Source organism: Hibiscus syriacus, unplaced genomic scaffold, assembly GCF_006381635.1.
Source record: "Hibiscus syriacus cultivar Baekdansim isolate YM2019G1 unplaced genomic scaffold, ASM638163v2 tig00110174_pilon, whole genome shotgun sequence".
In the NCBI taxonomy this organism is placed as follows: Eukaryota; Viridiplantae; Streptophyta; class Magnoliopsida; order Malvales; family Malvaceae; genus Hibiscus; species Hibiscus syriacus.
Window position 1 is genome coordinate 2,023,617 of NW_024062612.1, and position 15,735 is coordinate 2,039,351.

Below are 15,735 nucleotides of genomic sequence, written 5' to 3' on the forward strand. Positions count from 1 at the left end.
AGAATAAAAATAATGATTAAAAATTATTATTGAAGGAATAAAATGAGAAATAAAAAGTATTATTAAATAAAAAATTGAACGATTTAATTAAATCTATGTATATTTTATTTTTAAAACATAAGACAATTTAATAAAATTCAGTATTATATCGTTATCTGAATATTAGAATTTGATGATTGTGAATTAAAAATTATTTTAAAAAAATGTGTATTAAAATTTCAGTGGAATCTAAATAAAAAATGTATGGTAGAATTATATGAATCCCATGGAATAATATTGTGTTGATATTTTTGCATTTCCTCATTATAAATTGGATCCGAAACCGGAACCGGTATGGTAAGGCCACCCGAGGAGGGGCCCGAATACCAAACACCGACCAAACGGACCAAACCGTGCGTTCATCATTTCTTCACCAGTTATTGTCAAAACTTTAATTACGTTTTTTTAATTAACTAATTAATTAATTTTTTTGGTGTACTAAGGACATTTTCGTCAATTTATTTCCCCTATTTAATCTACTGGTGTATGCTAGGATTCGTGCATTCCATAAATCTTCGGCTCTTTGACTGTAACCCCCAATTATCTCTGTTCCTGGAAGAAGAAGAAAACATTTCAGACTTCAAAAATATCCCTTTCTCTTTCTTTCGTGATTCTTTTGATCGAGAGTTTTTGGGTTTCTTATCCTTTCTTCTTTCCTGTAAGTTGTCAGCTTCTTTGATCATTTTCGTTTCCACATTGATTTACTGTGTCTTGTAGCTTTGTTGTTTTAGTTATCTTTAGTGTTAATCCCTCTTCGCAGGGTTATAGTTTGTTTTCCTGGGAGAGGAAGTAAACAGTGGCTATTTGCGGCGAAGAATAAACAACATGCGTTGGTGGTTGAGTCTTTCAGTTGACGTGTTTCGAAAAGTCATCTCCTTGAACTTGTATCGTAGAGTGATTTTGTAATTCCATAATACATCATCTTCAAGATCCACCTTTTGAAATTTAGTTAGTATTAGTATTCTATCCTCCATGGGTTCCACTTTTTTCATCGTCGCTCCTTGTTATGTCCGCCAGATTAGCTGAAAATCTTTAAACACTTCGCTCAAATTTCTAATCCAAGAATTATCATTAGTTGTAGCAGTAGTGGTTGTTGTTCAGTTTTTGTTGATCTAGAAACGGATCTTGGGGTTTTGAATACGTTTCCGTACCCGGAAGACCCTCTTTTTTGGTGCCACATCGAAAGGTTAGGACGTAGTTATGGTGTGCCAAGCAGCAAGTCAAACAAGATTCCGGGCATTGAAGTATGAAAATGGTATTGCAGGGAGTGCCACCATTGTAGTTAGAGTCATAGCATGCTTTCAACCTCTTCAAGATTGCCAGGTTTGTTATTTCTCCCTTGTTTTTTTTCCAAGGATTTATGAAAGAATTAGGTACCCTTTTGTTTTGTGATGTTTACATTTCATTGGTTCATATTTGTTTTCTTTAACATATGATATTTCTTGTTCTTTCATTATATTGTGTTATTGATGATTGGTGAGAAAATTTATGCCAAGTCTTTATTGAATTTCCTTTCTTGCTTTTTTTTTCAGGCTGAATATTTCCGTCATTTGCTTAAGCCAGTTACGTAGGCTGCTTTTTACGTTTTCGCGTTCAAGTTAAGCTGGAATTTTTAGTTCTATTTTCCACTTTGGTTTTGAAAGAAATTGCTTGTAAACTGCCATTTCCACTGCTACAGCACTCGGTTTCTGGTATGTAGTGCTATTTCTACTTTTTGGTTTTATCGAATACATGTTAGTCTTTGGAATAATCCTTTTCAGGTTCACTCTTGTGTTATTCTGTAGGTGATTGTTCTTGTTCAATGGGAGAAGGCTGTAGATCTGGGTTTCCTCAGCCGCGATTTGATTGGCAATCACCCATCTCGAACTCTTTGCCTGCTCCACTTCCTTTTGGGCTGCAAAGTACTAATCCTCCATTCATAAACTTTGGTACCAATATGGTGTCCTCTGCTGGGACTTTGCCTGTTTATGTGAATCCGGAATCACCTTTCTCGCGGGTTAGCCAAGGTTATGAACCTCGTGGCTGGTTTTACTGTTTACCCCACTTTCAACAGGTCCTTGAGCCTGCTTTAAACTCTTTTGTGAAAGAGCAACCCCTAGCTAATGCATATGACAATTGCAAAGAAAGTGGTACTGGTATCCTCAAAGCAGGGCATGGGGTTGCAGAGAAGAGATTTCTTGTTTTCGATCAGTCTGCCGATCAAACTACCCTGATTTTTAGTTCTTCATTTGGGACTCCTACCAAGTGCCTTACTTCTTGGGGCCAAAAATCTCCTGTTGCTGGTAACTTAAACGGGGAAGATCCCATAGCTAAAGTAAATGGGAATATTCATTTTGGACCAATATCTACAGATATATTTGATGAAAATGGGACTGATGTGCAAAGTGAAATGCACGAGAACACTGAAGAACTCAATGCACTGCTTTACTCAGATGATGATGGTGAGTTTACTGAGGATGATGAAGTTACGAGCACGGGTCATTCTCCTTGTACAATGACTTCTGCTCAGGATGAGCAATGTGAGGGAAGATGTGAAGAGGTTGCTAACTCTACAAGGCTAACTAAGAAACGAAAGCTGCGTAATGGAAGTAACAGTTATTCACCGTTGCTTATGGACACTGCTAATTCAGGGAACCCTAACAAAATTTCAGAATACGAGGATGATGCAGAATCCAGCTGCGCCAATGGCCAAAGTCCTAGATCAGTAGACACCGATTCTTCTTTAGGCAACAAGAGGATGAGAAAGGATAAAATCCGTGATACAGTGAGGGTTTTGCGAAGCATAATTCCAGGTGGAGAGGGAAAAGATACAGTTGTGGTTCTTGATGAAGCTATTGACTACTTGAAATCCTTGAAACACAAAGCCAAAACCTTGAGACCTGGTACTCTATGAACTGCAACTGTTCATAAAAGTAGTATCAGTGGTAGCTTCTGCCATTGTTAATGGAGCTGTATGAAATAAGTGCAGACAACCAGTTAAGTTGGGAAACCAGTAGAATTGGCTTGAAGTCTAAGCCTATTTGCTAAAGAAATCAGGAATACTGCTGTGTGTATTATGGGCCAATAAAGTAAGGTAAAGCATTAGTCAACATCTTGGGGTTTAGAGAAAGTAAAACTCCCTGCTTCGATGTGTGAAAGGGAGGATTGATTATTCTATGGGGGCGGGGGGAGGTTCTAAGCGCATGCTGATTAGGTGTTTTGGGTCAGTTTCTTCTTCCTTTTTGTATTCTGTCAAGTTTCATGCTTGTGGGTTCCTTATTCCTTGATGCTGAAAATTGCACGAGCAAAGAGTCTTCTCCCATTTTCATCAAATGCAAATGCATTCCTTCTTTTGCCATCATGGGGTCTTGTTAAACTCGTGATCTTGTAGTGCGTTGAATTATGTTATGATGTGAGCATCCATGGGTGTTGATGTAATTTTATGTTTTCTTTAGAGTAGTATTTTTGTCTTTTTGCCTAAGTATTTTTACCCCTCGTGCATGCATTTATGTATGAGACAGCGATATCTTTTGCCCCCTCATTACTTGAAATGGTGCAAAGTAATGGTTTTCGGTGATGGGACCACCAAAGCTGCATCTGCTGGCAAGCACTCTTTCCAGTTACGTCCTTTCCTTACCTCCACATGAAAACTGGGCACTCATGTAGGAAAAGGTTGGGTAAAATAACGCTTCCAACATTAACGAGGGAAATAGACTGATTGTAGTAAATCATCAAAGTTGTGGTGTTTCGAATAATGATCGTTAATTATTTATGACTTCAGCCTATTTATTTTCTATGCTAAAATTCTTAAAAGTTTTTATTAGTATCTTTGTATAGCCTTTCATTTTAGTCATCAGTTTTAATAATGTTTACAGTTTAAAAAATTAAAATTATTAATGTAAGATTTGGAACACAGTTTTAAACCTTTTCCACCTCTAAATTAGTCGAAGTTGAGAAAGAAACGGTAATTTATTATTATTTGGGAAGGTGGTGAAACATTAATTTTGGTATGCTATTATCAAATTAAAAGAAGTATTCAAAAAGAGGTGCGTGCGTGAGACTGGAGTTTCACCTAAATAGGGTCCCTCGTTCAGATCACGTCAAATCACCTAAATAGGAGCCAAAACCTTTGAATCATGCTTTGATCAATTGGATGATTAATTTATATCTTTTATATATGTTTGGTTCACGGAACGTAAGATTACAATTGAAAATGTAAGATTATCAATGAGAATGTAAGATTACCAGAGAATATGATTATTAAGAATGTTGTATTTTGTGTTTGGATTATCATGTTTGGTTAAAGGAATATAATATTATTAGAATATAATTGATCAAATTTCCTCATTATATATTTATTTTTTTAACAATTTGAAAAATACTTATATATTTTCTTTTAAAAAATTAAATTCATAAAATTTATATATATTTTTTAAAAAAATTTAAAATATAAAAAGGTTTAATGAAAGGGTAAAATTTTATTTTAACCCCTAAACTTCATATAAAATTTTAATTATAGATTTTTTTTTGTAAATCTAAAATAGTTTAAGGATAAATTTGTAATTTAACATTCGTAGAATTTTTATTATTCAATGACAGAAGAATGATATTTTTTAAAGAAAAAAAATTTAAGGGCATTTTAGTCCAAAATGCCGGTAATACAACAATACTGAAGGAAAGAGAGGTAATGACATTCCCGGTAATATACCCAAAAAAATCTATTATTGCTAATAAAACATTACCGTAAATAATATTTCCGGCCAACCAAACATGGAATGTGGATTCCATTCCTATTAGAATCCCACATTCCTTGATCCAAACACGGAAATGTAGATTCCATTCCCATGAGAATCCCGTCTTCCTTGATCCAAACACCCCTTAGTTTAATAAAAAAAAATCAAAACAGTCTTCATTCTGAAAAAGAGGTTAAAACCCGACAATCATGGCGGGAGTTTACATGGGCTTTCTATAGATTGGACCTCCCTTACTGGGCTACTTTGCCCATTTACCGACTCATCCTTTCTCTAAACAACGCAATACGGTTCTCATTTTGATTAATTTCTTCTTTTTTCCTCCGAAAATTTGAGGATCATTTCAGTACATAGCACACAAAGGAAGCAACGCAGTTGATCATTTGTTTGCTTTGATGTCTCATGTACCATAGCGTTTTCGTAATTAAAACCAACGAGAAACCAGCCTCAGCTTCTAAATATATGACGGGAATTGTTTTCCGCATTTGGAACCGATTTTGATCATCGCCGATTACCAGCTTCGCTGCCGATCGAAGCTAGGGTTTCTGAATTTCTTTCCAGTTTTCATTTTTTTCTTCAAAAAACACGATGGAGGTGTGGCCGTTCCATGACGGCAACGTGCACAATCTACTCGAGAACAGGCACATCGACATTGGTCACGTATTTTCTCTCTCTTTCTTCGCCTTTGTTGTTATTTTCATTTCCCCCTATTCATGCTGATAATTTAACTCTGACAAATGACAACGTTTAATCTCATTAATTTCTTGTTATATATATACTGTTTTTGGTGCAAAAGAAAATTTGATCAAATTTAGGTATGATTAAGTGCTTTCCTTTTGTTGACTTACAATGGTGACTGTGTATCTAAGGGATTCCGTTTTTGTGTTTATGTAGGATGTTGGTCATAGTTTGCAGATGCATTCTTCTCTAATTCGTAGGCTCTCAATGGAACAAGAATTGGAGGTTGTTTTGTTTTTGCTTATCTGATATTTGCATTTGGAAAGCTGCCTTATAATTGACATGCATCTTTCGCTTCCATGCTCTTTGAAGCATTTTCTTATATACACTTTTCTCAGGATGCACCACAGACCATTACTAGTGGCATCTTACTATGTTCTTTGTTTGAGCAGGGACATCAGGGTTGTGTAAATGCTGTGGCTTGGAATTCAGACGGTTCACTTCTGATTTCTGGTTCTGATGATGAACAGGTACGATACGTCTATGCTTTTTCTATGATTGTGATAAGGTAGCATGAAAGTGGAAAAAAATGTAATAATGGAAACTCTAGCTGAACTGTGCTATCAGTGCTTTGTGCTTCTTTGGTATTGATTGTTTTTGAAGTTTTCCTTGTTACATTTCAGTTTGTAAAGTGGTTGTGAAGTCTAGAGTCTTCTAGTAATCCTTCTGAATAAGGATTATTGGGTTCTGCATTCATGTTTAATAATGCATATAAGTACTTTGTACAGTATCTGAAAGGATTATTGTGTTGTGCATTCATGTTTATGGGTTTTTATGCTTTGTATTATGGCATATGGTTTTGATTAGGAGAAAGATGAAATGAAGTGTTGATTTATGCACCTCTAGTTTTGAAATTTTTTTGGCACCTATCATCTGTTGATAAAAGGTGTCAAGAATTGTGGTAGAGGGATTGATTTTCTGAGAATATGTCAGATTTATTAATGAACTATATCTTGCAGATTAATATTTGGAGCTACTCTGGTCGAAAGCTTTTGCATTCTATAGAGACAGGACATTCTGCTAATATATTCTGTACAAAATTCATTCCTCAAACTTCTGATGATCTTGTAGTCTCTGGAGCTGGAGATGCGGAGGTAATTCTTTTGTTATATGGGTAAACAAGGTTCCTGTGGTGGAGTATTGTTGCATTGCTATTAGTTACAATTAGTAACCTGGATGGTTTATATTTTTGCAGGTTCGATCATTTATTTTGTCCCGCTTAAATGAGAGAGGGCTCAATGATGGTGCTGTTACGCCATCAGCACTTTATAGGTGTCACACAAGAAGAGTTAAAAAACTAGCGGTAAGATTTATTGCATAAATGACTGAAAAATGGAATAATAATTTAACAGCCCAACAGACATGGGAAGTGGTAAATTGTCAGCATTTATTGTTAAGTTATATGGTGAAAATGAATGTTCTTTTGGTTGCTTCAGTTTTCATTGTCTGTACTTATTTCCCAATTTAGGTTGAAGCTGGAAACCCCAATATGGTATGGAGTGCAAGTGAAGATGGAACTCTTAGACAGCATGACTTTCGAGAGGGCACTTCTTGTCCTCCGGCTGGATCTTCTCACCAAGAATGTCGTAGTGTTCTAGTGAGACTCACATTTTCCTCTCATTTGTTTTCAAGTTCTAGATACCTATATGAGAACCTTTGTTGTTATAGTGCTGCCTGACAGTGTGGCATGATGATTGTAAATATGATGCTATCCATGGCCTACATGTTAGGGAGTTCCAATTTGTTGTCTTTACTAGGTTATAATTGTTGTTTTCATATTACTTTGGTGTCCTTCTCTATGGATTCTATCAACAATGAACTTTTATTTGGTTTCCTCCTGATTTTTTGCCAACCAAGATACTTGGTTAATAGATATTCAATTTTTTCTTGTTTGTATTAGGATGTGAATGGAGTAGGCGGGGGCAGATATTGCGAACTCCACCACTTGCCCCTTCCCCTATGGATGTGTAATCCTGAAAACATCCATCCCTGCTCCAACCCGTCCTTCCCCAAATCTGCTTCATTTTTGCTAGTTACTTCTAATATTTTCAACTTATTTTAAAGGCTTCAAAAAAAAAAAAAGAAAAAAAAAGAGAGCGTAAAAAGTAATTTTTCCCATCATTGTCTAAACAGAAAATCTAGAACATAAAGGAATTTAGGACCTTTTACATAGCTCATTTTTTCATTTTACCCTTCTGGTATTTATACTTGTATAAAGGTAAAACGGTAATTTCATATAATGGGATAGTTCCACCCTGCCCTACATCCACTTTTCAAAAAAAAAAAAAAAGAGCCCCATTTGGAGGGGTTCGGTTTGGATTTTGCCATCCCTAGTTTGTATTGAAAACTTACAACCAAAAAATTCACCTTTTTAAATGTCAGAAATTACTAGTTTTATGTGGTCTCGAATACATAGCTCATCATTGTATGTTTGACATCACATTAGACAGCATGAGAGGACTTTAAGCAGTGAACAGAAGGATGTCCCTTGATTCTTATGTTAATGGATTATCACCTGAAGGTCATTTGGTTGTCAGTGTAGCTTGAAAATTTTCAGTTTTGTTCTCCATTTTTTATCTTTTGTTGGTATCTGAAGTTTGACGTTGTAGAATAGCCTTAACTAGTCACTTTAACAAATATAGAACATCCATGATCCGTGTTTCTATCTATTTACCCAAATCCCTATAGGATTGTAAATCAATTAAATCTTTCTTTCTCTTTTTTGGCAGCTTGACTTGCGTGGTGGGGCAAAGAAATCACTAGCTGATCCTCCTAGACATACTCTGGCCTTGAAATCCTGTGATATCAGTTCTACTAGACCTCATTTACTACTTGTTGGTGGGAGGTATATAGCTGATTTTTTTATAAGAATAGGAGATCTCGTTAAACCCCCCCCATAATTGTCAGCCCTCCATAGGGAGGGAAAAACAACCAGTGGAAGGAGGAAAAGAGTACCTCAAGTTTTATTAGAATCAGGGTTTTTAAAGAACCCAAACTTTACAACCAAACAGAGAAGGAAATCCCAATACAAAAAACCTACACGACTCAAGAACTCATATCCTAAAATCACACAATCCCTTTTTTAGCTAATTCATCAGCTTTTGCTCATTTCTTTCCCCCACTAATCTTGTCTTGGAATGTTTGCAGTGATGCATTTGCTCGTCTATATGATAGAAGGATGCTGCCACCATTGACCTCCTGCCGGAAAAGAATGTTACCGCCTACTTGCGTTAATTATTTCTGCCCAATGCATCTTTCTGACCGTGTTAGTTTTGGATTTCTTTGTTAGTTCATACTCTTCTTGACTTCTTTCTTGAAAATATTTTGGTGAACTACACAATTTCTGCTCATCAGGAGCAAGTCTATTTAGTATTGTGTGGATTTATGAGTAACTTGTCTGGAATGATGTAACATTTCATTTTGCAAATGATAAAATTTCTCTGTTTGTTTTCCTTTTCTTCATTATTGGTAAATGAGTGCACTTATTTTCCTTTTGTCTTCATTAGGCCACTATTGAACGCTTTTCTCTTATTGAAATCTTTTACTTATTTATTTTGTGCATCATGGATATTTAAAGTTAAAAGTGTTAATAGGTGTCAGTTGATTGTGAACTGAAAATTGTTATTAATTGGCATTCCCATCAGTGACACGATCGTCTTTCTTCTAGGTGTCATTATATGTCTTTGAACCAAAGAACTGCTGGTTTTAAGTAAAACTATTATTGTTCTATTAATATTAATTAAATCTTTGTTTTCTTTACTTTTCAGGGACGCTCAAGTTTGCACTTAACTCATGTTACATTCAGTCCTAATGGAGAAGAGGTTCTACTTAGCTATAGTGGGGAGCATGTATATCTAATGGACATAAATCATGGTAAGCATATTCTAAATTCTGTAGTTCTACTGTAGTCACTAGTCAGATTGTTCAATTAGTTTGTGCTCTCTTTTTCTTATTGTGTTTAAGGAGGTTCATGTTGCCTGACATGATTCTTTCCATGTTTAACTTCCCGTTCTGAATTCAGAGAACTATAATGTAAACTTCTAACTGCATCATAAGGTTCCACTTAGCTCAGACTCGAAGTGTCTTGCCTCACCTTCTTCCCTTGTTAATTTAAGTTTCATTTTCAAGTTGTGCATTGTAGATTGCAATATCAAGGTTAAGCATCAGGTCAGAATATGTGTGGTAGTTTGTCACAATCTTAAGTTTAGTTGGCTCTCTATTTTATAGTTTGCTTTATTTTGCAGTTAGTTTGATGCATAATAATTATTTTCGGATTATTAGAATGTTCTTTATCTGATCATCTGTTAGTTGTTTCCTTAATTGACAGCTAGTGCGAGTTTAATGCAATATACCTCGGGAGATGCTTCAAAATTGATGACCTTCACTCCTGTGCTAAATAAACTAGAGCACCAACAACCTCTTTCCAGTGCCTTCAAAAATGGTCTCCGGAGTAGAAGCAACACTGCTGCTAGAGTATGCATATTTTATCGACTTCTATTGTCATTTTTTTCTCCTGTTCTGTTAACTGTCTTGAAATTTTGGCAGATTTTTATCTAGGTTATATTCTTCGTTATGTATTTCAGCTATACTCTAACATGGCGGTTACAGATTGAAAAATGCAGGATGTTGGTTGAAATTGCTAAAAGATTCTTAGATGAGGAGATAAATATTTTCCATGCAATTGAGGCATGCAATGAAGTCTTGGATGGACATGGAAGTGATATTGGGCCCACACTAAGGCTTGAATGTTTTTGTACACGTGCTGCCTTGTTGCTTAAGGTTCAATGATTATTTTGTTATTTTTGATGGACCATTCATCTATTTGACATGCCATTATGGCAATATTTTAAACTGTTTCCTTTTGCAGCGGAAGTGGAAAAACGATGCCCATATGGCCATTAGAGATTGCAATAATGCTAGAAGAATAGACAGTTCTTCCTTTAGAGCTCATTATTTAATGGCTGAGGCTTTAGAACAGGTAATCTGCAGGATGAGTTACAGTGGAGTTCAAAACACGGTGCTGATCTATCTACTTGTTTGGGTTGCCAAGAACGTTTAAATTGTTAAATTTGACCTCTGTTAATGGTTTCCTCGTTTTGGAGTTTTTCCCCACAACCATCTTTTTCCCTTTCAAAATCATTTAGCTTAAACAAAATCTTAGAAGTCTTTTATATAAAATATTTAAAAGCATCAAAGTTTAATTTTCACTAAGGAAATATAATTTATTCATTATCCAAATTTATATTTAGAAATTGGTTAATAAAGTAAAGCAGCAGTTATGGCTTGGTATTTATGTTTTCATATGTTCAATTGAATGTTATTTATGTAGATTTTTTTTCTCTAGATGAAACATTCACATATTTAATATTAATCATTTGGTTTCTACCTTTTTCCAGTTGGGAAAACATAAAGAGGCATTAGACTTTGCTGTTCCAGCACAATGTTTATCTCCATATGATACTATGGCAGCTGAGAAAGTGGAGAACATAAGAAAACATCTTGCTGCAGGTTGGTGTCTCATACAATCATATCGTCATCTCAATTGAAGTTGCCTTATATGTCGTCTTCAAAGTTGGTTGTCCTACTTATATTCGCCGTAGGACAATTCTATAAGGGTTTATTCATCCTACTCTTACCTAAAAACTGTTTTGGGTGTGTAAATTATTGACTGAATTTATTTATTATTTAGCGTTAACATTATTACTAGTCCAACTTTTCTTCTCTGTTCTGTTCATTGGGTTTGCAGATGCTATGCATAAGTGATGTCCTCAGCACCTTATGTTTCTTCTCTGCTCAATTCATCATTTGACCTTTCCCTAAGCATTCTCTTTGTTCATAGATCAGCTTTAGTTTGCAGTTAGGCTTGGGAACAATCAAGTTTTGAGTGTACTTGTAGCATGCATAATGTTCATATCTATCAAGTTGATAACATGGAACCTATGGTTTTTTCCTATGCTAACTTTTAAGAAGGGTGAAACACACTTTCAATTTTTATCCCTTTCGGTTTTCGTGAGGAATGTGAACAATGAATATCTCTTAGATTGCTATCAACTTTTTCTAATCTTTTATTTTTTCCTAAATCTAGTGTCATTTTTCTTTTTTCTTTTTTAAAAATAGCCGAGGCTGAGAAAAGTAACAAGGCAAGTAATGGCGCACCTAGGCCTGAACCTCGAACTGGAAGGGTATTGTCATTGACTGACATACTCTACCGCTCAGAAGCTAACAGTGATGCTTTACAAGATGGTCAAAGACCTGAAAGAGAAGACTCTGATTTTGATGAGGAGCTGGAATTCGATTTCGAGACTTCAATATCAGGTGATGAAGGGCATGATGTAGTATCTAACATGTTACATGGAAGTGTAAATCTTAGAATTCATCGAAGAGGTGATTCAACAAAAGAAACTGGTGCATATGGTTCGCGTGGATCTCCATCCTCATCATCTCAAAATGGAGCGGCTTATCAGGTTCACATTTATATCTTTTGTATAGATTGCAAATGGTTTAAGATTATCAGAATCTGATGTCTCCTACTTTGGTATGTCATTGTCAAGAAATCATCTTGAAAGTGACTCCAGTCAATTATGAATTGTCAGGCATGGCTAAATGTGTTTCTAGTAAAGTTCTAGCCTTTTGTCGTTCTTTCCTGGACAGATAAACTACTTGTGTTTTGATTCAACTTTTTATTCATATTAATAACTTGATCAGAAACCAAAATGCCAAGAAATGATGGATAAAATTCTTCAAAAGATTGGTTTTGTGTATGCTCAATGATAGATTCATCATATTGCTTGTGCTACTCCCTTCATTAATCTTCTTGCTTATGATTTTCATGTCATGTATTCATATTGTTTCTAGCCCGAGGCAGTTATTGATATGAAGAAGAGATATGTTGGTCACTGCAATGTTGGAACTGACATCAAGCAAGCGAGTTTCCTTGGTCAGAGAGGTAATTTTCTCATATCATCTTATATATTCTTTTTTATCTGTCATTGGAATTATATCGCTCCCCCCCACTCATGTTTTACGAGATTTATGGCAGTTTCTTTTTGATGTTGAATTTGTGCCTTTTCATAAGTATATAATTGTTTTTTTTTTCTTTCTTTTAAAATTCAGCTCCTTGTATTTCATTTTTTAATACACATTGTTGTATTCCAAGTCTAGTTTGCTTGTTTTGTTTGAGGATATCATTTTTATTCTGCATATGAGCTCTAACACTTTCTTGAGAATTAAAAAGGAGTTGTGACCGATTTTTTATCCACGATGATAAAAATTGAAAATGATATAACATTATCCAGTTGATTAGTGCAGTTCTTGCATGACAATGGAATTTGGTTACCCAAACATTCCTATGCATGTTGTATTTGGATGAGATCTTCTGTGTTTATTTAATCCACAAAATTTGTTGCTTGTTGGACCGTCTCAAATCTCAATTGCTTTAGTGTTGTAATTGCTATTCCCTTTGGCAATATGCAATAACTGCTGCCCAATATAAAAGTGCTTGGTGATGATGTGTCCCTGTTCGTTGTGGATGTTACTAATTTCTTTTCATTAAACATCGACTGTTTGTGGAACCAGTTCTGGTCATGAAAAACAGTTGCTCAACTTGATTTGGGTCTGCATGTAATTTTGGCAATGAAATTTTTATCTTGACATATTCTGATATTCATTTAGGTGAATTTGTCGCTAGCGGTAGTGATGATGGAAGGTGGTTCATTTGGGAAAAGAAGACTGGAAGATTGATAAAAATGCTTCTTGGAGATGATGCTGGTAATATTTCTCCTCTCTGTGTGATGTCCTGCAGACGCTGGACTTTGCCTTCACCTTATGATTTCCTATTCACTGAAAAAAATCTCATGTCCTCTGCAGTTGTAAACTGTGTTCAGTGCCATCCATTTGATTGCTTTGTGGCAACCAGTGGAATTGACAACACTATAAAGGCGAGCATCAGGCTTATGGGAAGAGTTCAGTTACATGCAGTATTCAAGATACTTTTCTTATTTTAGTTGGTTTTTTGTGTAGCTATGGACTCCTACTGCTGCTGTCCCATCATTGGTTGCCGGTGGGTCAGCAGGGCCTGAAGCTGCAAATGTGTTAGAGGTTATGGAAAGTAATCAACGCAAATTATGTTGTAATCGTGAAGCTTTTCTGTAAGGGTTATGGATGATATACTTGTGTTTTTTTAAGTGGAACATGCATCTGATGAAATAGCTGTGGATGTGCCACCTTTTTCTCCTTCCCTTCCCTGTTTCTCTCTCGTGGCTTGTTCTGATTGATCATTTATTAATTGACATGCAAGTTTCATTATGCACAAGTGGAAACACAAATTGTATAGTTTTATTTTTTTCAAATATTTTCATCCTCAAATATCTTATCCCAGAATACACATCCTTTATCCCTGTAGCACCACCTGGCTGTGTAAATGTCAACCGTCTTTTTCTCAGTCTATAGGTGGCCTTATTTGAGGATTTCTACTATTTTTTTATTAGTTGGGTTTCCTTTGGGTAAAAATTTAGCTCCATATATTGAACGATTACTTACAACTATATAGTCCCTTAAGTTATCATAGGGCTGGGAATCTGAACAATGATTTTATTTACTCTGTTTTATTTTCTTAGGACTCTAGGCTGTTCTGTGCCACAAGTGTCTCTCATGGTATTATTCAATGTTATAATTGTTCAAAACATGATGTTTGAAATTGGTCAAACTCTTATGTTTATTGAAAATGTTTTAGGCCTTGGGATTTTACAGGACTTAGAATCAGAATTTAACTGAGAGTCACTGGGTTGTATCGGGTACAATTAACTACTTTCAGAAAGCACTTTGGATTTAACACTTCTATCATCAGAGTTTAACCGAGGTTCACTGGGTAGTGCTAGGCACAATGAACTAACTTCTCAAAGCTGGCCTTCAGATAAAGGATATTGATGTGCTTGGCTTGTTGAGCTTCATCTCTTATTTTACTTGGCATGTTTCTCAAAGTTATAGATTGTATAGAGACCTTTGTCGTGCCTTTCAAATTTCCCATATCAACGACATTGTTTCTTGAAATTTGAAAATTGCCATCACAATAACTTATTTGCTAAAGCTGCCTCACCATCAAAAAGTTGTTCTCAAAAGAAAAGGCCATAGGAAGGTGGAGTTAAGTCTGTCTTCAATTTTGGTATAGTTCAGAACTTCCGGTTTAGGCATGTTCATTATTTTTAATGTCAATTGATGTTTGGAAAACATCTATTTTGTTATTTTCTTAATTCTTATGGTCATGCTTCTTGAATCAGATTCCCTTGTATTATTTCCAGGCCCTTTGAACTTTTGGAACATTTTCGGATGCATGAATTTTCTGAAGGATCCTTGCAACCATTTGAGTGTGCACAGAGCTAGCCAGCTTCTTAGCTCTTATAAAAGCTTGCAGGTAGCAAACCACTCTTCAGTAGATGTTTTTCTCTCTAGTATATTTACCTTTCAATATTTGGCAAACTTACAAACATGTTTACCGAGAAAGACTGTTTCATGACATTACCCTGTAGGTTTACCTATGGTATTGGAGTCTGGAGACCATATATTGGGTCTTTTCTTTTAATTTCATTTGACAAATGAAGTTTGACCTGGATACTACTATCATGGTTATTTAATTGATTTTGCTCTCCTTCAAATGTGATGGATACGTCACTAATTGCGACACAAGATTTATTGGCGTGGAAGTGGATATCTCGTTAAAGTTACCCATTTCCTTGTCATATTTCCAGGGGGGTTTTTTTTCCTATTACACATGACCGTTGTATTTGGCTTGATTTTTGTCCCTGAATAAACAAATACTCTGTGCTGGGCGAATCTGTGGTTTTGAAAAGTGAGTCTTCAGAAGACTGAACTGAGGAGTTATATGGATTACATCAATGATCACCCTCTTTTTTTCTTTTCTTTTCCTTGGTTTTCATCATGCAGACAGCAGTGTGCAAAATCATAAAGGAGAAGAGGAGGTAGATCGAACTTTTAGGGATTTGCCACAAGTAAAGTTTACAACATGTTTGAATAAAAGTACAAGGAGCCCCCTTTTAATCAATTGTAAGCCATCACAATCACTTTTAATAATGCAGATGGTTCTTCCTGTCTTTTTTGCATTCCCAAGGAACAAAACAATTTGAGTTTGTATGTACATGTAGATAGTGGGAGAATGAGGATGGTTTGTGTTATATTAGTGTAACTGTTGTTGAGAAATAATGTTTGTTTAAAA

The 15,735-nt window shown here is 35.4% G+C and overlaps 2 protein-coding genes across 6 annotated transcripts; both read left to right on the forward strand.

Annotated features, from left to right (window-relative positions):
* The first annotated feature begins 1,081 nt into the window (after nt 1–1,081).
* LOC120216900 (transcription factor bHLH145-like) lies at nt 1,082–3,189 on the forward strand. The gene is made up of 3 exons (XM_039214180.1): nt 1,082–1,362; nt 1,572–1,730; nt 1,824–3,189. The coding sequence occupies exon 3, from the start codon at nt 1,841–1,843 to the stop codon at nt 2,930–2,932; it is 1,092 nt and encodes a 363-aa protein (XP_039070111.1). The 5' UTR covers nt 1,082–1,362; nt 1,572–1,730; nt 1,824–1,840; the 3' UTR covers nt 2,933–3,189.
* A 1,913-nt stretch (nt 3,190–5,102) lies between these two features.
* LOC120216898 (WD and tetratricopeptide repeats protein 1-like) lies at nt 5,103–15,531 on the forward strand. 5 transcript variants are annotated; one of them, XR_005525103.1, is made up of 21 exons: nt 5,103–5,429; nt 5,664–5,732; nt 5,900–5,977; nt 6,467–6,601; nt 6,703–6,810; nt 6,976–7,104; nt 8,237–8,352; nt 8,655–8,772; nt 9,275–9,380; nt 9,835–9,980; nt 10,116–10,286; nt 10,375–10,485; nt 10,904–11,015; nt 11,625–11,971; nt 12,363–12,453; nt 13,179–13,274; nt 13,374–13,444; nt 13,527–13,654; nt 14,804–14,916; nt 15,251–15,351; nt 15,447–15,528. XR_005525103.1 is itself a non-coding variant. In XM_039214176.1 (20 exons), exons 1-19 carry the CDS (start codon nt 5,358–5,360, stop codon nt 14,883–14,885), a joined length of 2,286 nt encoding a protein of 761 aa, XP_039070107.1. In that variant the 5' UTR covers nt 5,103–5,357; the 3' UTR covers nt 14,886–14,916; nt 15,447–15,531. The 5 variants fall into 5 exon arrangements, 4 of the variants coding, with proteins under 4 accessions (XP_039070107.1, XP_039070109.1, XP_039070110.1 ...); XM_039214176.1 differs by lacking the exon at nt 15,251–15,351 and having other exon boundaries at nt 15,447–15,531; XM_039214178.1 differs by lacking the exon at nt 15,251–15,351 and having other exon boundaries at nt 5,685–5,732; nt 15,447–15,531.
* Nucleotides 15,532–15,735: the final 204 nt, after the last annotated feature.